A 27008-nucleotide genomic window follows, 5' to 3' on the forward strand; every position below is an offset into this window, starting at 1 on the left:
GAACCTGGGAGGCTCAGCCCCGGAGCGGGTACTGGCCGGCCAGTAGTCCCGTTCCTAGGTGCAACCGTTCCTAGGTGCAACCGAAACTTAAACTAGCTTTGCTAACTGAGCTTCAGCTCGCGGGCGGTAGCTACAGGTGAGTTCTTAAAGGGGCCGCCAGAGCTTGGGTAATACTTGAAGCTGTTGACTTGGCGGGAGTTGCAGGCAAGGGAGAATAAATGAGAAAACGAACGAATCAATTTTCTATTCCCTTCCTTAAATGCATTCATACTTGGAATTAATCACTTAGATTTAAAAAATTCTCTGGTAAAACCCTCAATCTCTTATCAGATTAACTAATCTCCAGATTTTACCTACCCTCAATTCCTCCAAAACTTTTACTGAGGGGCTAATAGTCACTTTTAAAAAATTAGCACCAAATTTAAGAATGTAGAGATGGCACCCCTCCCCCTCGCAAACGCCTCCCTTTTCCCCCTCCCAGGCTCCGCCCTTTCCCGCCCCCTATCTTGGGTGGCGCAGTCGACACCTCCCAGAGAATGCTTTTCCAGGTTGGGGATCTACCCCCGGGGTGGGTCTCTCTCCGGCTGAGTTGTAAACGACACGCGTTTAGTGAGGTTAGAGGGTGTCTCGGAATGTGTGTTCTGGATCTGGTGTAGGTGAGGTCACATTTCTCTTCCGACACTCTCACCCTTCCTCGCCTGGTGCGCTACTCGCTTAGAACCGCGGGACACACCGGTGGGCTAGGACGAGGTAAAGGCGGGCTCTTCCAGGGCGCCCCGGCCCACCTGTAGAGTCTGTGCGTCAACTCCTTTGTTCTCAGAACCACTTCGGTGGCCGCGCCTTTACGCAAGAAGGTTCACTTCGACGTTCCTCAGGTTCCCTTCTGCCGTACCCAGCCCCCTCCTGGCCCTCCTGCCTCTTCGAACCCAAAGGTAGCAGCGCTGAGAGCCCGGGGCTCGGCGCGAGCCGCCTCCTCACTTCCCATTGGCTGAGAGCGCTGGGAAAACGGTCACGTGGGGGCGCGGCAATCCAGATCAAGGGCCGCCATCTTGGCGGAAAGTTTGGGGGGAGAGCGGTTGGGGGCGCGGAAGGAGGCGAGGTTCCGGGGGTGTGGCGGCTAAGAGCTGAGAGGGCGAGCGGGCTAGCGGGCACCGGCGAGTGAGGAGGCGCCGGCGGCTGAGGCGGAGGAAGAGGCAACGGGGGTGCAGCCGCCGAGGGGAGCTCCTCCCCCGTTCCCTCACCCCCCTCTGCACAGCTCCGCGAGCCCCGGGTGGGGCGGGGGGACGTGGAGCGGGGCAGGGAGGGGGAGACGGTCCGGGGCGCACCCCAGCTCCGAGCGCACGCCACTCGCAGGAACTTTGTGGCGGCGCCGCAGGTGTGGGGGCCCGCGGAGGTGTGCATGTGGGGCACGAGGGCGTCGGAGAGCGGCCGCTGTCCTGTCCGGCCCTCGCTGGAGTAGCTCGGAGGAAGCCAACAAGGAATCAGGCAAGCGAGAGGAGGGGGCCCAAGCAGGGCGGGGTGATCAATCCAGTTGGTTCCTTCTCCGAGTGCTCTACAGTCTCTGCTGGCTTAGGGGCCAAGGGTCGGAGCGCCTCTCTACCCCCCAGTAGCAGGTGGGGGGTATGCCGCCTTTTGCCAGGGGAGTGGTGGCCCCACGTCTAGGCATTAAGCGGCCTTTGGAGAAGGGGCAGCTTTCGAGGAGAGTTTGGCAGCTTGCTTCTGTCTGCTCTTAATTTGCAGGGGAACCCAACCTTAGGTAAAAGCTTTCTAGATTGACACTGCTGGGTTTTGAGGCTCTTCCTGCTTTCACTTGGGAAAACTTTGCCAGGTGGACTTTTCAGATAGGGCTAGGAGTTTTTCGATTTGAGAGTTAGAGGTAAATGCTAGTTTAACCTCGATTCTATTCTTTTCTATATTCAGTTCTGTTTCCTTTCTGTTTTGTGTTCTAAGGTGTGTGCTCTCTTCCTGATTCTGGAGAAAAATGCCGGTCCGGAAGCAAGGTGAGAGTTTACTTCGGAACTCTTGTGGGTATCCCTTGCTTTTTTCTCTCTCTCTCTGTTTTGTGCTTGCTGTATTTTACAGATGTTTGTGTAACTGATGAGACAGCACAGCCTAAGCCTTACTACTTAGGGAATCTAAGCCTCTATCATTCAGAAGATGGAAACACCTAAATGTTTGTCAAAGTTTTTCCCCTTGACATCTCTCTAGTGACTGGAGAGGCAATTAACTTTTTTTGCCTCTGAAATGTCTTTTTTAAAAGTTTGTGTTGGCGTTTTAATGTTTCATTTTATCATTCTTAGTAAACACTTTCGTGAACGAATGTGGAATACTGGCTAAGAACTACTAGTTTTGAAAGTATTTGAATTATAATGACGTATAATGATTGTAGTAATCGGCATTTGTATATCAGATCAACTGAAACTATGTTACTAACACTGATTAAATGATCACTAGAACACATTGGTTACAAACTACTCACCTTGTTTTATTGTGACATAATGAACATTTTTTGGATCGTTTCTAAGGACTATTTATGTGTACAGGAACATAGTAGCATGGATTGACTTGGAGGTTTGGAGAATTGGTTAGGTATCTTGCAGAGTCATTTGCTGCATAGCTAGTTTGTAATACTTCCTTGTAAATATATAATTTTAATCAAACTTTTTTTCTTTTCAGATACCCAGAGAGCACTGCACCTTTTGGAAGATTATCGTTCGAAACTAAGCCAAACAGAAGACAGACAGCTCAGAAGTTCCATAGAACGGGTTATTAACATATTCCAGAGCAACCTCTTTCAGGCTTTAATAGGTGGGAATTAAAACTTTATTTGTGACCATTATGTGTCAGCTGGGCTTAACACTTCTCTGAATTCACTTATTTAAACTTAAGAGAGTGATATACTTGGTTCTCTGTGAGGCATGCAGTTACTTGAACATCCAGTGAATTGTGTATTTTGATACTTAGACCAATATCTTTTCCAAAAATATCTAATAACCAAAAAACTTTCAGTATGATTATTTCAGTGGTCTTTGATAACAAAGTGTAATATCCTAGCATTAAAAAATGAAGAGGTTGCAAAAAGTAATGACTGAATAACTGTTAGCTTGTTTCTGTGTTGTTTTTGTTATTTCTCTGTAATCTCTGAAAATATTTGAAGAGTTCTGTGTTTAAGAACATTCATTCTCTTAATATAGACCTCTGTTTAAACTTGGCATTTGTAGAGTTAGAGTTTTAGACTTGAAAAATGATCTTACAGATGATCTTGGTCTAATCTTATTTTACAGACAAGAATATTGAAACAATTTTATTCTTAACTGTAACTTAAATTTGATGTGGTTCATTGTTTCAAAGGAGAACTGAACAAGGGTGCTGAGTTCTACTCCTGACAGTGCTATTGATTGAATGAGATGGTAAAATCATATAATCTTTTCTAGGTCACTGCATTAGCTGTAGCATATGGATGCAGTGGAACAGTGGCTTTTAACCTTCTTCCTAAAAAGTAGCTAGATTCTTTTTTAAAGCAAAATCATATATATTTTGTACACAATCCCTGGTATATAAAACAAGATGATCTGTTCTGGCTCTCTTCTCTAGGTACCTTGAAAAGTGTACAAATCACTGAACTAGAAAAATTGTCCCTTTCAATTCTAAGAATAAAATGCATTTTTAGTAAACATTGACTATATAACATATTAAAATAAGACATTTCATTGCATTATATTTTTTTCCTCAGTAATTACAGCCTTATATTTATGTATTGATGGAGTAACTTTTGATGTGATTTGAGGTTAATGTATCCTATCCTATCCTACTTTCAAGTTAATGTATTCTATCAAATAGCTTATTGGTAAATTGATACTCTACTAAATTAGTTTTAGAATTAAATAAAACGTTAAGATCACTCAGTACTCTTAAATATAATTTAGCATTATTATAACTTTTGAAAACATACACAACAGAGAGAACAGTATAATGAACTATTATATGTCTGTCACCCATGTTTCCAATTATTTACTTATTTTGTTTAAACAGATGGACATTTATTACATTTGAATTTCTAAGTTCTGAGATTTAAGGTCCAAATGGATCAGATTGGATTCCTCTGAAAAAACAACAAAGGAAGGGAAAATCATTTTTAGTTATTTTTGAAATCACCGTTAAACCTAGGAATGTTTTATTTAGTAGGTTCACTGTTTAGGAAAACAGTAGTATGACTTGTATATCTTATTTTACATGTAATTCATAGATAGATGGAGTCCTCTGTGCGGAGTCCACGACTTAAGAAAATTAAATGATTAGTGAAGTAGTCAACCAGAACCAACACTTAGATTAAGATGGGAAGTAGATTTGCAATGTTGATGGGATTTTTTTTTTTTTTAATATAGTCTGCCTCCCCTATTTTGCATGTGTTTATTCTTATGCATAATTGAATTCTGATAGTTACTTTTCTAATTGTAGCTTATACTTGTGAATCTTCTTTGTCCTGTGTAATTTTATTGGTTGTGAATTTAAGCTTTGCTGTTTAGGTTTACTTATACTTTAAGGTCGTATAGAATGTAGTATCAGATTTTGGTGTAAGGAAAGTAATACATTTTAGAAATTTTGAAACAAGTAAATTTAATAGAGGGTTTTTTGTGTTTCTATACTGTAATTGAATTAATTGACACTATTAATAAATGCAGTTTTTGATACATGCTTAAGTTGGATTAATTAATTTTTGAAAAATTTTAGGTCAATAAGATTTTCTTTCCTTTGCACTTGTACGATTGTTTTTGAAACAGTGTGGTAGTTTTTTAAACCTGTAAATTACCCTAAGTTAAACTAGAGTCCATTGTGTTCATAGTATGTACTGAAAAATTGTGTGTTAATTGTTTTTTCCTTTAGTAGGTAGTACTTCATCTTTTGAGGTGATACTTGTGAATCATTGAATTAAAGGAGACCTAGGGTCTTGACCATTAATTGTTGAAAATCATATGGTGGTTAGGTTTTTGACTTTAAGAGTTTGGAAGTCATTTCCTTAGGCTATAGTGAATTACTTAGTTACTACTTGGACTTGCAGTTTGCAACAGTTATTTATTGAGTGATTCTTGAATTGGTAGTTTGTATCCACTGTTTTCATGCCTTTAAAACAACTTTGTGCAAGGACCTAAGTTGTTATGGGATCCCCCCCCACCCCCCACCCTGTAGTTGATATATTATTAAGGTTAGGTTTCTGGCACCTTGAGGGCTTCCTTGGTGGCTCAACAGTAAAGAATCCACCTGCAATGCAGGAGACTCGGGTTCAATCCCTGGGTCGGGAAGATGCCCTGGAGAAGGAGATGGCAACCCACTCCAGTATTCTTGCCTGAGAAATCCCATGAAGAGAGGACCCTGGTGGACTAGTCCATGGGGTCGCAAGAGTTCGACACAACTTAGCAACTAAACCACCACCACTTTGTTGTTATTCAGAGGAATAAGCATGCACATACTGCGCAGTATCTGTTCTAAGATACCAATTTTTAAAAACTTAAACATCTCTGAACTTGGGATGAATTTTATAATGGATATATACTGGCATTGGTTTTACATTCTTAGTGGCATGTGAAGTAATGGTACATTTTATAGTTGATAGTGTCAGTATCAGTATCCTCAATTCAGTGAAATGTGGTAATCATTGTTCTTGCTCTGAGGCTTGGTAGTAGTATCCTTGAAGGATGGTTTGTAGATTTAAAAATTATTGAAAGTAGAAAAGATTTTATTAACTTCTGAGTTTCAGCTAAGTTGTTTCTTTAGAGGTGAATATTTAAATTATAGCTTTAAAAAAGTCCGTGAACTGTGCATTTAAAAAAAATTTATTCCCCAAACATCTGGTGATTATTTTTGTATAAATGGGAAATGAAGTCCACCTAATTTTAATCCCTAATTTAGGTTAGAGCAAGTTGAAAACTTAACGTATTTGATTTTGTAGTCTCATTTTCTGTACTTCTAGTTGAAAATTTTGTGAATAAAATAGACTGGATATGGTTTGATGACAGTCATGTGTTCAGGTCCATAGTGGTTTGTGGTCATCTCTCATTCTCAGGTTTGTCTAGGATCAGAGAGGATCTCCGTAGTCCTCAAAGATTTTGTACCAGTCTAGACCTCTGGGTTTACTTATGGGACCAGAGAACTCATCTACCTTCCTTGTGCACAGGAGAAAAACCTGGGCTCAAGATCAGACTGGCTTTGGAGACTTTAGTAAGTTGAGTCACATGATTTGTATATTTTGTCTGTGATAAATAGCAGTCTTATTTTAATGCACCATTTTATTTTAATTCTGCACATATTTCAAAATGAAGATGGATTATGCAATGAAAATGCTCATTTCTGAGATTTTTAGCTTCAAATTTGTTTACTGCTACTTTATTAAACTTTATCTTGCCCTTGTAAACATAGTGAGGGACAATTAAATTTGGAGATACTGAGTTTCAAGTGACTCCTTTTTTATTTTAATTGTAAAAAAAAAAAATCCTAAAATCTATCACCTTAACCATTTTTAAATGTGTTGGTTAGCATGTTAAGTATATTCATATTGCTGTGAAACAATTCAGAACTTTTTCGTCTTGCAAAACTAAAACTTGGTATGTATTAAGCAACAGCTCCCCTTTTCTTCCTCTCTCCAGACCTTGGTAACCACCATTCTACTTTCTGTCTCTGATTTTGACTACTGTAAATACCTCATATAGGGAAATCATGAAGTATTTGTCTTTTTGTGACAGGTTTATTTTACTTAGCATAATGTTCTCAAAATTTGTTCATGTCGTAGCATGTGATAGGATTTCCTTCCTTACTAAGGCTGAATAATATTGAGTGAGTGGTGGGAGGGTGGCATTGTCCACCCCCCCCACCCATATATATATGTGTGTGTGTGTGTGTGTGTGTGTATAAATGTGTGTGTGTCAGATTTTTGTTTATCCATTGATCCCTATATAGATGTTTGCATTGTTTGACCTCTTGACTATTGTGAACAGTGTGACTGTGTGAGTATGCAAGCACCTCTTTGAGGATCTGCTTTCAGTTCTTTTGAGTGTACATGCAAAAGTGGCATTGTAGGATTGTATGATAGTTAAATTTTTAATTTTTCCAAGGAACCACCATAATGTTTTTCATAGAAATTGCACCTTTTTATAATCCCAGCAATAGCGCACAAGGCTTCCAGTTTCTCCACAGCTTTGCCAACACTTGGTATTTTCAGTTTTTTTGATAGTAGCCATCCTAATGGATGTGATAATATGATTACTTTTTAAGAATGTAAAGAATTATTAAATGGCTAATATTTATTAAATACTTTCTATGTGCTGATAAAAATATCTCGTTTAGTCATCATAATTCTGTGAGGTGTGTATTCACTTATGAGGTGATTATACCATTTTATAGATTAGAAAAAAGAGGAGATGGGTGATTATGTAGCTTGCCCAAGAATTCTCAGATAGTCAATTGTGGAGCCAGAAATTGGACTCAGCTAATCTGATCCAGAGTCTCTCTTCACCTTCAACCATTAGGGTAGTCTTTATCATAAGTTTAATACTAATATGTGATAAAGAACACTGACAACAGATATGTTCAACATAGATGTTGCTCTGTAGGGTCAGTGTTTTTAAAACATTGTTTTAAAAAGTTTTTAAAGGAGAATGTTTATAATGATGGAATTTACATATTTTGAAAAATGTATTCAGTAATCAAAGCTTACAGATTTCCAGGTATAATGATAAAATGTCAGAGTTCCTTAGATTTTTTGCTTATTATTAGTCTCAGTGATATAATATGTTAGTGTATTGTTAACTTTGTGCACCTGTGTGTGTGTGTAGGTTTGAGGAAGGAAAGCAGTTATAACAGAATATGGATCAGACTTTTGGCTACAACTTTATGGAATTGGAGGAAAATTTTATTAACTTTCTGGTTGGTGGTTTTGATTGAATTGGGTTGTTACTTATTTGTTACTCTTGCTTTGAGGCAATACTTTGAAAAAGCAGAAGCTGGTTGAATTCTCTTTAGAACTTTGCAATCACAGAGCTGTAAGAGCATCTTTAAATATTTCTTCTAGTCCTAGTTATTTTATCTATGTAGGGACAGTTTTTTTCCTATTAAAAATTTCCTTTTCCAATAATTTTTCCGATATACTATCCAGGTATTGCATTTAGTTGTCAAGTTTCTTTGTTGTTGCTGTTCAGTCGCTGTGTCATGTGCAACTCTTTGTGACCCCATGGACTGCAGCATGCCAGGCTTCCCTGTCCTTCCTGTCCCCTGTTCTTCAGCATCTCCCAGAGCTTGCTGAAACTCACTGTCCATTCAGTCGGTGATGCCATCCAACCATCTTGTCCTCTGTCGTCCCCTTCTCCTGCCTTCAGCCTTTCCCAGCATCAGGGTCTTTTCTGATGATCCAGCTCTTTGCATCAGTTGGTCAGAGTACTGGAGCTTCAGCTTCAGCATCAGTCCTTCTAATGAATGTTCAGGGTTGATTTCCTTTAAGATTGACTCGTTTGATCTCCCTGCAGTCCAAGGGACTCGCAAGAGTCTTTTCCAGCACTACAGTTCAGAAGTATCAATTCTTCAATGCTCAGCCTTCTTTATGGTCCAACTCTCACATCCATACATGACTACGGGAAAAACCATAACTTTGACTAGATGGACCTTTGTTGGCAAAGTAATGTCTCTTCTTTTTAATATGCTGTCTAGGTTGGTCATAGCTTATCTTCCAAGGAGCAAGTGTCTTTTAATTTCATGGCTGCAATCACCATCTGCAGTGATTTTGGAGCCCCCCAAAAATAAAGTCTCTCATTGTTTCCATTGTTTCCCCATCTATTTGCCATGAAGTGATGGGACCAGATGCCATGATCTTAGTTTTTGGAATGTTTGAGTTTTAAACCAGCTTTTTCAGTCTCCTCTTTCACCTTCATCCAGAGGTCCTTTAGTTCCTCTTTGCCTTCTGCCATAAGGGTGGTGTCATCTGCATATCTGAGGTTATTGATATTTCTCCCAGCAGTCTTGATTCCAGCTTGTGCTTCATCCAGCCCAGCATTTCGTGTGATGTACTCTTCATATAAGTTAAATAAACAGGGTGACGATATACAGCCTTGACGTATTCCTTTCCCAATTTTGAATCAGTCAGTTGTTCCATGTTCAGTTCTAATGGTTGCTTCTTGACCTGCATACAGGTTTCTCAGGAGACAGGTAAGGTGGTCTGGTATTCCCATCTTGTGAAGAATTTTCCACAGTCTGTGTGATCCACACAGTCAAAGGCTTTAGCATAATCAATGAAGCAGAAGTAGATGATTTTCTGGAATTCTCTTGCTAAGATCCAGCAGATGTTGGCAATTTGATCTCTGGTTCCTCTTTAGTCTTCTTTAATCTGTGGACATTTCCACAGCCTGTGTCTTTTATGACATTAACGTATTTGAAGAATATAGTTCCCCCTGCTCTTATTTTTTTATATAAAGTTTCCTGTTGTAAGTTTCCTAATATTTGCTTGTGATTAAACTCAGGTTATGTATTCTCTATGTTCTGTACATCCAGAGGTACATGATGTCTTCTGCCCTTCCTTTAATGTTAATTTTAATCACCCAGTTAAGGTATTGTGTGATTGCTCTAGCCTGTAGTTACTTTTTTCCCCTTTGCAGTTTATAAGCAGTTGTATGGGGGAGACACTTTAACACCTTGTAGGCCCCCTGCTCTTTAGAGAAATTTCCATCTAGACTTAACATCCCCTGATGATGCTTGCCTAAAGCAGTTTTCACTGTGTTGAAAATGACAGTTGAAAGATTGTAGTAGTTTTTTTTTTTGTTTAATACAGCAGCACTTTTCTGTAGTTTCCGGTTAACCCTTGGCATTTTACTATAATTAAGAGCACTCCTCTCCCATTTATGTACCTCCCTACCTACCTATCTAGCTATCATATTTCTTTCAGTGGTTGATCATTTATCATCATCCTTAATGATTTTAGTGTTCAGATCATCTCAGATTTACCTAGTATAAGGCTTCTCTAGCTTGGTCGTAATGTCTTTATGGCATTCCCTCATTTTGTTTTAAGCACTTTCATAGTTTTTGGCATAACAAGATGTTCTAGGTTCATCTTGTACATAACCTGCCCCTGCCTTAGAATCAACCATTTCTTTGAGAAGTTTTGGTTCCTTTTGATACATACCTTGTTTTAAGGAATATCCTATGACTGTTAGTCATATTATATTTAAAGTGTTGGAATAATTTATTTTGGATACTGGCTTGACCTTTTTTCTCTTTATAAAGTGTGAAACAACAAATTATAATACATAGTTTAAAATTTTATGTACTTCCCTCTTTGGGAATCAAAATTATTTTTTAAATGTATGTTGGTTTAGTCAAAAGCAGAGTAATCTGTGCCTGAATAGGTTTGAATATTGTGTATTTTAATTTACAAAAACATTGTACTTGCTTTTAATCAATTAACTGGTAAAATTTTTCTCTCTGAAATGATTGGATTGTATTTCATTGTACATTAGCTGTCTAGTTGTCTTTTCCCTAACCCTCCAGAGTGGAATTTATAAACATTTATGGTCAGATACATGTACTTTATATAAAATATTATAAGCAAGAAAATTCTTACAACAGAGATCGCCTACTTCTTCCATAGGGTAAAGATCCTTCTAGAATGTTATTCTTGTGTATATATACACGCTTTCATTTTGTAAAGCAAAGTCCTGTATACAAATTTTGTGTGTAGAACATGGTGCTCAGTTGTGTCCAACTTCTTGTGACCCCATGGACTGTAGCCCACCATGCTCCTCTGTCCATGGAAATTCCAGTCTTCTCTCTTTTGTCACCTGTGGTTTTGGTGGAATTCTCCAGGCGAGAATACTGGAGTGGATTGCCATTTCTTCCTCCAGGGATCCTCTCAACCCAGGAATTGAATCCTGGTCTCCTGCATTGGCAGGCGGATTCTTTACCACTTGAGCCACCTGGGAAGCTCCAAATAAAACATGGTATAACTGATCCTACAATTCAATGGGAATTGATACTTAAAACTGTTATATAAAATGAAAAATATCATCAGATTAAAATTATCCTTAAAAATTCTTCAGGAATTTAACATTGTGTCTCATTAACTACAATTCCACTGTTTTTCTCTGTAGTGGAGAGAAATCATTTCTTCAGTTGGGTAGCAGATGAAGTAGTTGACTTGTGGTTAAATGACCTTTAGTATTAAAAGCACATAATTCTAGAATCACATTCAGCACAGTGAAATATAGAGATGCTATGATAATGGAGACTACCTGAGGGAGCAGTCTTCTCTCTTCTCAGTTTCTATTTGCTGATATTTGCTTACTGGACTAATAGGAAGAATTTCCCTATTTTTGGTGGAAAGAGGTACTGTGGTTGAATTTGCTTAAGTGTATACAGTGTGACTTCTCTGTGATGTACATTTTAACTATTTTTATCCCATAAAATTTATCATTATGTGCCTTTCCATATCAATGGGTTGTGCTGTTTAAAGACTGTTGCACTGTATAGATTTTTTTGTAGTTTTACTAATAATTTCCCAGGATCATTTAGATATATAAATTTTCTGAATTATAGACATCATTGCTTTTGTATATGTTCTTCATCCTAGATCCTTGATTATATTTTTTGGATAAGTTCCTAGAATTGAATTGCTTGGTAAAGGGGATGGGCAATTTAAAAAGGCTTTTGATGTGATTTTTTTGTTTAATTACTGTCAAAAATGTTATACTAATTTAATTTTTTAGATATGTGGAAGAATGACAAGTTTACTATCCCTTAAGCACATCAAAGTATTATCTTTTTAGTATTTTCTATTCTGATAATGTCAAAGACACGTGTAGTCATTTTGATGTTTTATTTTGTATTTCTTGAATAAATAAATAATCAACGATGTAGAATTTTCTTATATCGTTGTTAATTTCTGTGATTTATTTGTTCATGTCATGTGTCCCCCACAACTTTTTTTTCCATTTTTTTTCTTAGAGGTATAAAATGTCCATTCGATATATCAATGCTACCTGCCTTTGCAAGTTGCATTTGTTTTTAATGCATTGTCATTTGTTTTTAAACTAACTTTAAAAAAATTACCCTTGGTATTATGCTTAGACTTTCTTATCCCTAAGATTATAAAAATATTTACTATATTTAAATTCTGTCATGGCTTCTTTTTTCAACATTTAAAATTTTAATACATTTGTAAATTATTTTGAAATGAAGTATGAGATTGCTTGTTTTTTAGTATAAATTTGTTATTTATTATGCTCCCTTAAACTTTTAAAAAATTATTAGACTTTTTCAGCATTTTTAGGTTTATAGAAAAATTGAGTGGAAAGCACAGTTTCCATATCCTTACCACTGCACACTCCCATTTCTCATATTATTGACATTTTTATTACTGTAGTATATTTGTTACAGTTGATAAGCCAGTATTAAATTAACTAAAGTCCGTAGTTTACATTAAGATTCGCTCTTTGTGTCAATACATTGATAAACTTGACATACACATTTGTTGCTTTGACAAATGTATTCACTGTTACAGTATCATACAGGATAGTTTCACTCCCCTAAAAATCTGTGTTCCGCATATTTATCCCTCTGTCCCTCTCACCAAACCCCTGGCAACCACTGATCTTTCTGCTGTCTCTTGCTCCACCTGTTCTTCTCTTTCTCCCTCTTTCTAAATCCCTGGCAACCAGTTATCTTTTTATTGTCTGTGTAGTTATGCCTTTTCCAGAATGTTATATAGTTAAAATCTCAACTGTGTGGCCTTTTTGTACTGATTTCTTTCACGTAGCAATATGCATTTTACTTATCAAAGATAAGGTTTCTCCGTATCTTTTCATGACTTGATAGCTCATATCTATTTTAAGTTTTTAAAGACTTTATTTTTTAGAGCAATTTTAGATTCACAGCAAAATTGAGAAGAAGATACTTGCCCTCACACTTGCATAGACTCTCTCATATTTGGCATCTGCCATGAGAGTGGTACATTTGTCACAGTTGATGAACCTGCATGAGCACATTATTATCACCCAAAGTCCATAGTTTGACCTTAGTATTCACTCCTGGGTTTGTATGTTCTGTAGGTTTGGACAAATGTGTGATGACCTGTGTCTACCATTGTAGATAAATACTTATGTATATCTACGACACTATACAGAATAGTTTTACTGTCCTAAAAATCCTCTATACTCTGCCTATTCACCTCTCTCGTCTCCAAACCCCTGCCAGTCACTGGTCTTTTTACTCTCTGTGTTTTCCAGAATGGCATATAGTTGGAATCACACAGCATATAGCCTTTTCATATTGGCTTCTTTCACTTAGTAGTATGCATTTAAGGTTCCTCCACATACATGGGTGTTTTTTGTTGTTGTTTTTAATTTTTTAAGTGTTGAATGACATTCTGTTGTCTGGATGTACTGCAGTTTATTTATTCACCTATCAAAGGATGTTTGGGTTGCATCCAGCTTTTGGCAGTCATGAATAAAGTTGCTATAAACATCTGTGTGCAGGTTTTTCTGTGGACATAAGTTTTCATCTCATTTGGGTAAATATTGAGGAACATGATTGCTGGATTATGTGGTAAGAGTGTGTTTAGTTTTGTAAGAAACCACCAAACAGCTTTCCAAAGTGGCAGTATCATTTTGTATCCCTACTCGTAGTGAATGAGAATTCCTGTTGTTTCATTTTTTGCCAGCAGTAGTTGTTGTCAGTGTTCTGTATTTTGGCCTTTCTAATAGATGTACAGTGATACCTTGTTTTAATGTGCATATCCCTAATGACATATGGTGGGATATCTTTTCATATGCCTATTTGCCATCTGTGTGTCTTCTTTGCCAAAGTATCTGTTAATGTTTATTTTTTAAAAATACTTATTTATTTGGCTGCTCCAGGTGTTAGGCGTGGCATGTGGGATCTTCGATCTTCATTGTGGCAGGAGCAATCTTTAGTTATGGCATGCGGGATCTTTCAGTTGTGGCATGCAAATTCCTTAGTTGCAGCTTGTGATATTTAGTTCCTTGACCAGGGATTGAACCTAGCCCCCTGCACTGACAACCCACTACAGTATTCTTACCTGAAAAATTCCATGGACAGAGGAGTCTGGTGGGCTACAGTCCATAGGGTTGCAAAGAGTTGGACACAACTGAGCATGCATGCACGCACCCCTGCATTGGGAGCTGGGAGTCTTAGCCAGTGGACCACCAGAGAAGTCGCATCTGTTAAGGTTTTTTTAAAAATATTTTTTCCATTAACTAGAATATTACTCATAGATTAGAGATGTCACCCTTATTATATTGAAAGATTGAAGGCAAAAGGAGAAGGGCAGCAGAGGATGAGATGGTAATAGAGCATCATTGACTCAAAGGACATGAATTTGAGCACTCTCTGGGAGATAGTGGACGACAGAGGAGCCTAGCATGCTGCAGTCTATGGCATCAAAAAGACACGACTTGGCGACTAAACAGCAACAAATTGTAACTAAAAGCTAGAAAACTTTTTCCTCAACTTCCTTTGAGGGTATTTCTGAAATTCTGTACTTCCCTTACTCCTAGTGTTTGCAAACTTTAAAATTTAGCAAGAAAATAATAAATTTTTACTTAGATTTGAAGACTTCTGAAATATATGTATCTTAGAGATTTCCAAATAAAAAAAGTTTTGTAATAGATAGAAATGATTCGTCTCAGTTCTGTTGGACTAATTACTTGTATTTAAGTTTAATATTTGAGAATTTTTCTGTTGTGTGTGGTATAGTTTTGTGATCTTATAATTTAGATCTTTGTTCAGAAACTGGGGAACTAGTTTGGTCCAAAACAGTGAAAGCACATGCAAACTACAAATGGAAAATGAGTAATAGATTGTGGTAAGACTGATCTGTAGGATCAACAGAATCAATATTTTCAACTGTGAGTCAGCTAAAGGGTAGTTTTTCTCTAATCCAAGTTTTAATATTTCTGCATTTTTGTGTTTTCTCTTCTTGCCTAGTTTAGTGCATCATTATTTTCAAAGGAAATAATTTTTTTCAAGAGTGATAAAATGCATCAGACATTTTAATTATATGTCTTGTATATATCTGAGTGAGCTATGTATATTTTCAGATGAATATGGGATCACTCTTGTCTATTTAATGGCAGTCATTTTAACTACTACCACATTTTCCCATTTTCTTTACACTTTAATAGTAAATGATTTACTATGATTTAAGGTAGAGTTATCAAATTTTTATAGAAATCACCTTTTTAGGTGCTTTAAATAGGAAAGATTTAGGTGTTGTGTAATTTTTTCCTGAATTATCTCAATCTCCCAAAGACATTATTGTTCATCTTTTAATTCTCTTATTTTACTTCAAGAGTATGTACACTCTGTTACTATTTATTGGCTAAATGTGTTAAGGGTATCAGAGTAAACTCATTAATTCTTTATTTTCGTAAAGTTGATCTTTTAAGAATAACTTGGATTTTCAGACATTGGCATGTTGAATAGACTTTTAGGAAATACAGATTGGGGTTATACTAGAATTTACCTTGTTTGTTTTTGTTTTATATTTGTGTAGTAACTTGTTTTACTTTAGACTACATACCTTATGGTTTACTCCATGTTATAGTCTCTAGTTTAGAAAACTCTAAAGGAAAAAGTAGGAAATGTTTTGAATCCTAGAGTGTTACTTTGTAGAACTATTTACTTGTCATGATGATAATCTGTTTTTTTTTTCTGAATCTTTATGGTTACAATCAGTGATGATAATTCTCTTCTGACGTATACAATGTAGATTCACTATGAAGAACAGAGACTGCATGGGAAATATAAAATACTAATACTTGGGACTTCTAAGAAAAGCTCAATTTGTGTGTGTAGTTTTTCCAGAGGGTGTCTTTTTTGTTTAGGTCACCTTTGAAAAAGCTTCATAGATAGAACTGAAGGAATTGTAATTGAAAACTAGTTTCTGAAGAAGTATTATTACTTGCTCACTTCTGTTGTCTTGGGATACCCTGAAGATGATGAAGTGTGGTGGACAAATGAAATAAACTGAATAAACTTTGGAATGTTAGTCAAGATGAAATATGGGTCAAGAATTAAGATGTAATGTGTGTGTATGTATATTTTTTTCAAGGAAAGTGATAATAACTGTGACAACCTATCATTTCAAAAATATTACCATACTATACATATATTAACAAATATTTCAGTACTTTTGCTTATGGTTTTAGTTAGCCAAGTATGGTAACTAATCTCTTTTTAAATTGGGTCTTATCTAACAATATTAGTTCTCCTGACCCTAGTAAGAAGCAAAGAACTAAATAGCTGAAGTAGATGTTATAAAACTCACATATTATATCCCATGTACTTTATTTATTTAAACTCCCCTAGAATCTCATTCAACTTATTTTTTATTGTGATAAAGTATTACATATATATCACATAAAATTTACCATTTTTAAGTGTGCAGTTCAGTGACATTGAGTAATTTCACATTGTTCTGTTGCTGTTGCCACTATCCATGTCTGGAATGTTTTCACTATTTCAAATTGAATTTCTTAAAAAAAAAAAATTATTTATTTATGGCTGTCCTGGATCTTCATTGCTTTGCTCGGGCTTTCTCTAGTTGCAGTGAGCAGGGGCTACTTTTTGTTGTGGTACATGGGCTTCTCATCGCAGTGGCTTCTCTTGTTGCAGAGCACAGGCTTTAAGGCACACGGGCCTCAGTAGTTGCAGCACGCGAGCTCATTAGTTGTGGATCTCAAGCCCTGGAGTGCTGACTCAGTAGTTGTGGCGCATAGGCTGAGTTGTCTTGCGGCATGTGGAGTCCTGCATCAGTGTCCCCTGCATTGGCAAGTAAATTCTTAACTACTGGACCACCAGAGAAGTCCCCAAATTGAATTTCTTTACCTATTAAATAGTAACTCCACATTCTCTTCTTATCCCAGTCTGTGGGAATACATGTTCTTTCTATCTCTATGTATCTGACTATTCTAGGTACCTCGTAGAAGTGGAATTATACAGTATTTGTCCTTTTGTGTTTGACTTACCCTACTTAGCACCATATCTCTTCAAGATTCAGTTATCTATGTGGTAGATTTAATCAGAATTTTATTCTTTTTAAAGGGTGAATAATAACACATTGTTTTTATATACCACATTTCATTCATTAACCATTCATCTGTTGATGAACATTTAGGTTGTCTTCACCTTTTGGTTATTGTGAATAATGCTGCTATGAACATGGGTATATAAATATCTGTTTTGAGTCCTTACTTTCAGTTCTTTTGGGTATACCCGTAAGTGGAATTGCTGGATCAAATGGTGATTCTGTGTTTTAATATTTTGAGAAACCACCATATACATTCCACAGGGTACGTGGAAAACATACACTGTTTTCCATAGTGACTGCATTATTTATATTCCCACCAACAGTGATTATTTTGTTGATAATAGCCATCCTGATGGATGCTTACTCAGCTTGTATTTTCTTAAGTGTGTTATAGCCAATAATGTGGATATTTGATTCTCTAGTCCGTAGGAGCTCAGATTCAGCAAATTAGGACTGTTTGATAGCTTAATGTAAGACCTAGAAATGAAGCATTTCGATTGGTAAAAGCAAGTTGCAAGTGAATTTTTGAAAAATTCATCTAGGAAACTCTTTATTCCTTGACCATTAAACGTTTACTCTGAGTTATATTATGGGCTTCCCATAATATAATACCAATGCGCCAGTGGTAAAGAATCTGCCTGCCAGTGCAGGAGACATAAGAGACACGGGTTTGATCCCTGAATTGGGGAGATCCCCTGGAGTAGGAAATGGCACCCCACTCCAGTATTCTTGCCTGGGAGAGTTCCATGGGCAGAGGAGCCTGGCGGGCTATAGTCCATGGGGCTGCAAAGAGCTGGATACAGCTGAGTGACTGAGCATACACAGAGCGCTGAATTATCTAATTAGTCTAGATTTCTGTTGTCCTCTACTGTGGCCACTAGCCACATGTGGGTATTTAATTAAACCTAAATAAATAAAATTATAAATTCAGTTCCTCAGTCACAGTACTCACATTTTAAATAACCAAGAGCCATATGTAGCTGGTGGCTACCATATTGGGTAGTATAGCTATAGAACATTTATTGTTGCAGAAAGTTACTTTGGACAGAACTGGTCTAAAATTTTAAGAGATTTTATTAAAGAACAGTGTATCAGTATTTTTGTTAATTATAGAATAAAAGGTCACATAGAAATTGAAAATTTGAAACTTCATTTACAATATTGGAAAATACACGAATTTTATGTAGTGACTTGGGTTATTTATCTTGAGATTGGTAACTGACCAATTGCTCAACACTTATTTAGTGCTCTTAGGGGGCATAATACTATTCTAAGAGCTTTTTGTTTGTTTTGTTTTTGTGGCGGGGGTTGGAGATCTTTCTCTAGATAGGTAGGTAGATCTACAAGTATTTATCTTCTACATATATAAAATATCTCTTACATATATAGAAATATATGTTCTGCTACATAAGTATATACATACTCTTGGACACATGTATATCTTATACAAAAGAATGTTCTTCTCTAATATATTCTGGAAAATAGTCTGTGTTTAAGTTTCCCTAATTATTGTCACAATGTGTTTTATAGTTCACCCTTCCCAACCTTCCCCAAACACACATACACACCAGTTAAGGCTTTGACATTGCAGTTAGTTGCTTTGTCTTTTTTATTTCCTTTATACAGAAAAATCCTTACTTTTAAACAATCTATTTTCCCTTTTATGACATTGAAAGATGCCAGGCCAATGTCTTGTAGAATGTCTTCCTCTGAATAAGTTTTTTTCTTTGCTTTTCTGATATCACTTAACATGTTCCTCTGTCCCTTGTATTTTCTCTGAACTAGAAGTTGGTTCTAGAGACTTGATTTGGATTCAGGTTAAGCAATTTTTGTTTGATAAGAATCTTTTTTAGCTAACTCTCTGAATTGGAGGTTTGACTCTTCCATGATGCTTATGTGAACAGTTGACATTGTGATTCATGGTTTATAAAATACTTTGACATACAGTTTTCCACAGTAATATTAACATCTTGTGAAATAGGTTGATATTATTCTCACTGTCAGACTTTAGTTTTTATTAACCTTTTACCTAGAAAGTTCTACAGTTCCACTGGTTATCAAAACTATACAGGGAGTTACTTTGTCTCTGCTGTCTTCTGATGTTTTTTAAAGGAGATACTAATCTTTTCATCATGTTGGGAAACAAACAAAAGTTATCCTTTCTAAATGTTATTTATGGACTTCTCTGGTGGCTCAGTAGTAAAGAATCCACCTGCCAATGCAAGAGGTGCAGGTTTGATCCCTGGATCGGGAAGATCCACTGGAGAAGGAACTAGCAACTCACTCCAGTATTCCTGAATGGGAAATCCCTGGCAACAGGAGCCTGGCAAGCTACAGTCCATGGGGCTGCAAAAGAGTCGGACACGACTTAGCAATTTACAGTTATTGTGTTTGGTTCTATACAAGATAATACCCCATCTTTGCTGTTAAATAACAACTTCCCTCCTTTAAAAAGTATCAAGTCAAAATTATACCATAAGATAAATAAAAAACTAGTAGTGGTGTACCTAAACATTATATAACTACCATTCAGAGTTTCTGAGCAGCATAGTTCTGTTCAGTTAGGTCGCTCAGTCGTGTCCGACTCTTTGCGACCCCATGAATTGCAGCACGCCAGGCCTCTCTGTCCATCACCAACTCCCGGAGTCTACCCAAACCCATGTCCCATCGAGTCGGTGATGCCATCCAACCATCTCATCCTCTGTCGTCCCCTTCTCCTCCCACCCCCAATCCTACCAGCATTAGGGTCTTTTCCAATGAGTCAACCCTTCGCATGAGGTGGCCAAAGTATTGGAGTTTCAGCTTCAACATCAGACCTTCCAATGAACACCCAGGATTGATCTCCTTTAGGATGGATTGATTGGATCTCCTTGCAGTCCAAGGGACTCTCAAGAGTCTTCTCCAACACCACAGTTCAAAAGCATCAATTCTTCGGCGCTCAGCTTTCTTCACTGTCTAGCTCTCACATCCATACATGACCACTGGAAAAACCATAGCCTTGACTAGACGGACTTTTGTTGGCAAAGTAATGTCTCTGCTTTTAAATATGCTATCAAGGTTGGCCATAACCTTCCTTCCAAGGAGTAAGCGTCTTTTAATTTCATGGCTGCAGTCACCATCAGCAGTGATTCTGGAGCCCAAAAAAATAAAGTCTGACACTGTTTCCACTGTTTCCCCATCTATTTCCCATGAAGTGATGGGACCAGATGCCATGATCTTAGTTTTCTGAACGTTGAGCTTTAAGCCAACTTTTTCACTCTCTTCCTTCACCTTCATCAAGAGGCTCTTTAGTTCTTCTTCACTTTCTGCCATAAGGGTGGTGTCATCCGCATATCTGAGGTGATTGATATTTCTCCCAGCAATCTTGATTCCAGCTTGTGTTTCTTCCAGCCCAGCATTTCTCATGATGTACTCTGCATATAAGTTACATAAGCAGGGTGACAATATACAGCCTTGACGTACTCCTTTTCCTATTTGGAACCAGTCTGTTGTTCCATGTCCAGTTCTAACTGTTGCTTCCTGACCTGCATACAGGTTTCTCAAGAGGCAGGTCAGGTGGTCTGGTATTCCCATCTCTTGAAGAATTTTCCACAGTTTATTGTGATCCACACAGTCAAAGGCTTTGGCATAGTCAATGAAGCAGAAATAAATGTTTTTCTGGAACTCTCTTGCTTTTTCGATGATCCAGCGGATATTGGCAATTTGATCTCTGGTTCCTCTGCCTTTTCTAAAACCAGCTTGAACATCTGGAAGTTCATGGTTCACGTATTGCTGAAGCCTGGCTTGGAGAATTTTGAGCATTACTTGACTAGCATGTGAGGTGATTGCAACTGTGCGCTATTTTGAGCATTCTTTGGCATTGCCTTTCTTTGGGATTGGAACAGAAACTGACCTTTTCCATTTCTGTGGCCACTGCTGTTTTCCAGATTTGCTGGCATATCGAGTGCAGCACTTTCACAGCATCACCTTTGAGGATTTGAAATAGCTCAACTGGAATTCCATCACCCCCACTAGCTTTGTTCGTAGTGATGCTTTCTAAGGCCCACTTGACTTCACATTCCAGGATGTCTGGCTCCAGGTGAATGATCACACCATCGTGATTATCTGGGTCGTGAAGATCTTTTTTGTACAGTTCTTCTGTGTATTCTTGCCACCTCCTCTTAATATCTTTTGCTTCTGTTAGGTCCATACCATTTCTGTCCTTTATCGAGCCTATCTTTGCATGAAATGTTCCTTTGGTATCTCTAATTTTCTTGAAGAGATCTCTAGTCTTTCCCAATCTGTTGTTTTCCTCTATTTCTTTGCACTGATCGCTGAGGAAGGCTTTCTTATCTCTCCTTGCTATTCTTTGGAACTCAGCATTCAGATGGGAGTATCTTTCCTTTTCTCCTTTGCTTTTCGCTTCTTTTCTCTTCCCAGCTGTCTGTAAGGCCTCCTCAGACAGCCATTTTGCTTTTTTGCATTTCTTTTCCATGGGGATTTTCTTGATCCCTGTCTCGTGTACAATGTCATGAGCCTCTGTCCATAGTTCATCAGGCACTCTGTCTATCAGGTCTAGTCCCTTAAATCTATTTGTCACTTCCACTGTATACTCATAAGGGATTTGATCTAGGTCATACCTGAATGGACTAGGGGTTTTTCCTACTTTCTTCAGTTTGAGTCTGAATTTGGCAATAAGCAGTTCATGATCTGAGCCACAGTCTGCTCCCGGTCTTGTTTTTGCTGACTGTATAGAGCTTCTCCATCTTTGGCTGCAAAGAATATAATCAATCTGATTTCGGTGTTGACCATCTGGGGATGTCCACGTGTAGAGTCTTCTCTTGTGTTGTTGGAATAGGGTGTTTGCTATGACCAGTGCGTTCTCGTGGCAAAACTCTATTAGCCTTTGAGCAGCATAACCAATGTTAATATACTAAATTCATGTAATTCCAGTTGATAGAGTAACTTAATCTTCCAAATTATTTTGTGCTTCTATAAATACATTTATTGTTTCTTATAGTGTTTTGCCATACTTTTAACTGATTGTTTCTAAAAATAACAGAATATTTTAACTTACTATTTCTAACTATTTGAATGTGAGGATATCTAAAATACTTCCTAATCCTTTGGTTTTGTTTTAAAGTATTATTCTTTTTTTGTCTTACTTTGGTTACTAGGGCAGTTAAAACCCCTTGAGTGGCTTATATTCCAAACCTGGATATTAATGATACAAATTCATAGAATATCAGTAATGACTTTTTCTTCAGAATTCAAAATAATGATATTAACTAATATCTTTAGGAGCTGTGTATGTGCCAATGTGCAATTTACATGCATTACATGAATCCTTGTAACAATTCACAGTAATAAGGGCAAGTTATCAGAGGTTAAGAAACTTGCCTATACAGGTAACTAATTGGTGATGAAGTAGGGATATGAACTCAGCACTGACTATGAAGTATGAAAAGCCTGTGACTTTTACACTGTGCCCTGCAGGTTCTGATATGACTGTGATGTAATAAAATACTCACTGTTTAAGTACCTTATAAGATTGGATTTATTTTACTAATTTGAGTAAAAGTTTTGCTTTTGAGTTATATTGTTTTAGCAATGCATAGTTTAATTAGAAAATACAAATTACTTTTGAATTTTTCTTTTCCTTTCCTCACTTCTAGATATTCAAGAATTTTATGAAGTGACCTTACTGGATAATCCAAAGTGTATAGATCATTCAAAGCAGTCTGAACCAATACAGCCTGTAAATACTTGGGAAATTTCCAGCCTTCCAAGCACTACTGTGACTTCAGAAACACTGCCAAGCAGCCTTAGCCCTAGTGTAGAGGTAAGATAAAAAAATTTTTCCTTAAGCTGTTTTCAGTGATCAATTAATTAGGGCTCCTAAGTTTTTTCATTTTATTAAAGTGGATAGTTTGTGGGAGTATCATTTTATAATGGTATGAAAAAGATGGGATTAAAAATATTTTTGAAGAAAGAGTTCAGAATTTCTGATACTCCTGTCTTAAAATGTAAATGGTTTAAAGTATGAAATACTTGACTATTAAAGTATTACTTTAGTCTTATTAGTATTACTTTAGCCTTATTAGTCTTAGTATTACTTAAAGTCTTTAGACTATTAAAGAATACTCTGCATGGTAAACATCTGTGAGGCTCCTTTCTGGGATAATTAGATAGAAACTACTTTGAAAAGATGGTTTTGCTCTGGTGTTTTTTTTCAGACAGCAGTTGTTACATTTATCCCTAGGATTCTCTCTTTATTGTCTTGAAGGATTGTATTGTTAAATCTCACTAGAGACTGATCAATAAAGCTTAAGGACAGCATTGGTTTCTCTATTGTTTTTGAAGTTAAAAATTGTGTTTCTTTGAGTTTTCATAACTATTTTAGTAATGTTCTTTTTTGTTGTGATCTTTTATTGCTGGTGGAGTTATATATGGCATAACAGAGATGTGAAGCATTTTGTAATGAGGATTCTGTCGAGGCACATTAGTCATTTGAATGTGGTTGTCTGACTAACTTTGATTCTAGTATCTTCTAATTACTGCTGGAGAAGTGCCTGGAAAATTGAATCAGGGAAAGTATTGGTAGGCAGCAACCACACAGCCCTTTGTTAATGAAATAGAGAAATTCTCAGTTTCCTCTTATATGAGATAATATAGAACTATAGAATTTTAGAGCCGGAAGAATCAGAGAACATCTCATCCCCACCCCTACCCCCACCCCCCTTTATCTTAAAGATGAAGAAATTGAGATCCAGACAAAAATGAATAACTTGACCCAGTTTGTTCGGCTAATTTGGGCAAGTCTACCTTTTGATTTTAGACATCACAATACCCATTTCACACTTCTCTTTACTAACTGTAGTATGTCCTTATATTTTTCTCTTTGGTTAGAAATTCTAGTGTTATATTGCCTGTGTCTCCTTATTTTCCTATTTTATTATTTTGTCATTTTCTCTTAGATAATTTCAGTTCCTGTTCCCTTCAATTGATATATCATTTGTACTTAAGTTAGTCCATTTCAGATAGATGTTTAAAATGTTAATCAGTAATAGTTTCTATTTCACATTTATTGTGTAAACAATTTTAAGAACCATGTGAAATTTTAAGAGAATTGGCTTCTTATTTAATAACTTTATTTTTCTACTGTCTCATTTATGATGCTTAGCTGTAATTATAAAGCATAGAGTTCTTGAAGTTGATTTGTCTAATTTTATAGGAGACTGTGTAGATTATGGCTGGCTCAGTGTAAACCAGTAAAAGTAAATGTTCATTAAGGTTAAATAAATGGACAGTTCTGCATGCTGGAAGTTAATTTCCATATAGATTTCAGTCTGAAAGATCAACTATGCATTGAATTCCATTAAGAATAGTATTGGAAACATTTTAACTTTTATAAAATTGTGAGGCACTGGTACCTAGAATGCTTTTTGCATTGCTGGTTTCTGCATCTCCTGAAAGGTATATTATTGACATAGTAAAGGTATCTAAAATTAATAGGAAAATAAGACCCTTCAGACTGCAAATATCAGATCTTATTAATTAGGAATGTAGAGGAGAAGGAAATACGGTTACAAAATGTTGTGTAGGGCTTGGTGCGTGGAAAATGCTGTAGTGGTGTTTGAAATCTGTACCCATTCATGGGTGGACTTAGTAAGGGGAAGTTGGGATATGTCCATCAAGTCCTAGATTTGATCAACGAAAAGAAAAATCTGTGAGTCAGTTGAAGGCAAGTACTGTTCTGCAGAGGGGACAGAATACCTAAAGATGTTAATCTGAAAATGTAAATAGTTTTGAAATACGCTGGTGAATGACATTTATAAGACTTAAACAATAATAAGCTTGGCATATTTGGAGATTTGATTTCTTTTCTTTTGAGGGAAAGAAGGAAAGGATGTTCCCGTGTCAGCCATCCATTTATGCTTCGTTTGGACAGAAAACATGGCTAAGTGACCTTTAACTTGATCTCTTGTTTCAGTTCCTACTTTAGACTCTTAGGGGCACAGTGTTTGGGACTGAAAAGAGTGTTGGATCATTTAATTCACATCACATGTTTTACCCAGTTGAAGAGAATCCGCTGACTAAAATTCAAACAAATGCAAAAAAAAGTTTTTATTGGATTATAACTTGAAAAAATGAAAATCATGAAAATATTTTGTCTTATACAAAAACTTAGAGCATTGTTACACAGTGCCCTAATTTTTGGATTAAAAAATAAGATAGTCTTTTTCAGACAAAATTGCGTGCATCATGATCTTGTCTCTTTCACTTTGTGTTCACTTTTGCAGGACTATCTTAAAGAGTTACTTTTGCAAAAAGTATTTGAGATTGATCAATTTGCACCTGGGCTTGCTTCTCTTATTCTCTTAAAGTAAAAAATTTTCTCTTGGAAAGCATCTATCCACTTTTCTTTCTTGCCTTTTTATTTTTTTAACCGTTGATAACTGATCTAACTCTTGCAAAATTCCCATTTGTCAGTTAATATGTAGCCATGTGATTGTGTTTCTTCTGTTGTAATAAAATAAGAATTAATGCTATTTTTTAAAGTACTAATTAGTATCATAATATTAATTTATTAGTATTCCATTTAATTATAACTTTGTTTGGCTTTGGTATATCTTTCTTTTACTTTGAACATATGCCTAGTGAATACTAATTCATTTAATTAGTATTCCATCTAATTACAACTTTTCTTGGTTTTGGTATATCTTTCTTTTACTTGGAACATATGCCTAGTGAGATGTTTGGAAATGTTTGTGTAATATTAATGATTGTGGGTGATGGGGGTATTTTTTCTTCTTAGTACTTTTCTGTTACTTTTTAAAAGTAATGAGCATGTGTCATTTTTATAAAAACAAATCCATTCTAAAATAAGAGCAATTACTTTTAGAGATTGTAAGGAGAAGAATATTTGAAAGGAAGCAAAATGTAAGAGTAGGAGAAACTGCCTGATTTAAAGAAAAATTCCAACAGGGAGGATGCACATTCTTTTTGGCTGCTCAAACAGAATGCCATAGACTGAATGGCTTATCAATAACACAGATTTATTTCTTACAGTTCTGGAGAATGGGAAGTCCAAGATCAGGTCACTAATAGATTCACTGTGTAGTGAGATCTCACTTTCTAGTTCAGCAGTAACCATTTTCTTGCTGTGACCTCATCATGGAAGAAGGTGTGAAGAAGCTATCTGAGGTTTCCTTTGTACAAGCCCTAAAGCCATTCATAAAAGCTCTACTCTGGAGACATAATCAATTCCCAAAGGCCCCATTTGTTAATACTGTCACATTTGGGGTTAGAATTTCAACCTGTGAATTTGGGGAAGGATACATTTAGTCTATGGTAATCCTGTTCCTGATGATAGAGTACATTTCAAATGGATCAAAGATTCAGAGATTTAAAAAAAAACATAACAATAAACTTTTAAATCATTTTTGGATAGAGTGAAAGCTTTTCTAAACATGACAACAAAGAAAATCTTGAAAAATTCGAAGAAAAGGTTACTGACTGTAGAATTTCTTTGTGGACTTTACAGAGTTTGATTGTTTGAACTTTGATTGTAGAATTTCTATATCTTGAGAAATACAATGAAGAAATAAGAAATGATACACTGGGAAGAAATTCCATCACATATAAAAAAAGGAATGAATTTCTAACCCTTTTAACTCAGGAAACCTCTTATAGGTCAGTAAGAAGAAAAAGGCCAAATTCAATAGCAAAGTGACCAAAGGATAGGAATGGACAGTTTGGAGGAAAAGGAACATAAATGGGCCAATAAGCCTATGAAGAGATGTTCAATGTAACTTAAAAAAAATTAACAGAATATTTTTCACTAACTTAACTGTCAAAGATTAAATATGAGGAAACAGAAACTCTTATACTGTTAGTAGGAGAATACTGTGGTATAACAATTTTTAAAGATAGCTTGACAGTAAAT

The 27008-nt window shown here is 36.5% G+C and overlaps 1 protein-coding gene across 14 annotated transcripts in view; it reads left to right on the forward strand.

The window, feature by feature from the left end:
- The first annotated feature begins 824 nt into the window (after window positions 1–824).
- The window catches only part of DLG1 (discs large MAGUK scaffold protein 1), a 261526-nt gene continuing 235342 nt past the window's right edge, over window positions 825–27008 (forward strand). For 6 of the 14 annotated variants that reach the window (XM_081571470.1, XM_081571471.1, XM_081571474.1 and 3 more), the window contains exons 1-4: window positions 1032–1485; window positions 1951–2024; window positions 2677–2808; window positions 22735–22901. In XM_081571470.1, coding sequence (XP_081427596.1) covers window positions 1982–2024; window positions 2677–2808; window positions 22735–22901 — 342 coding nt within the window. In that variant the 5' untranslated portion in view covers window positions 1032–1485; window positions 1951–1981. Of the gene's footprint in view, window positions 933–1031; window positions 1486–1950; window positions 2025–2676; window positions 2809–22734; window positions 22902–27008 lie in introns of those variants that run through there. The other 8 variants (XM_081571472.1, XM_081571473.1, XM_081571475.1 and 5 more) reach the window with 2 other exon arrangements.

Source organism: Giraffa tippelskirchi, chromosome 2, assembly GCF_054371585.1.
Source record: "Giraffa tippelskirchi isolate mGirTip1 chromosome 2, T2T-mGirTip1v1.2.pri, whole genome shotgun sequence".
Classification (NCBI taxonomy): Eukaryota; Metazoa; Chordata; class Mammalia; order Artiodactyla; family Giraffidae; genus Giraffa; species Giraffa tippelskirchi.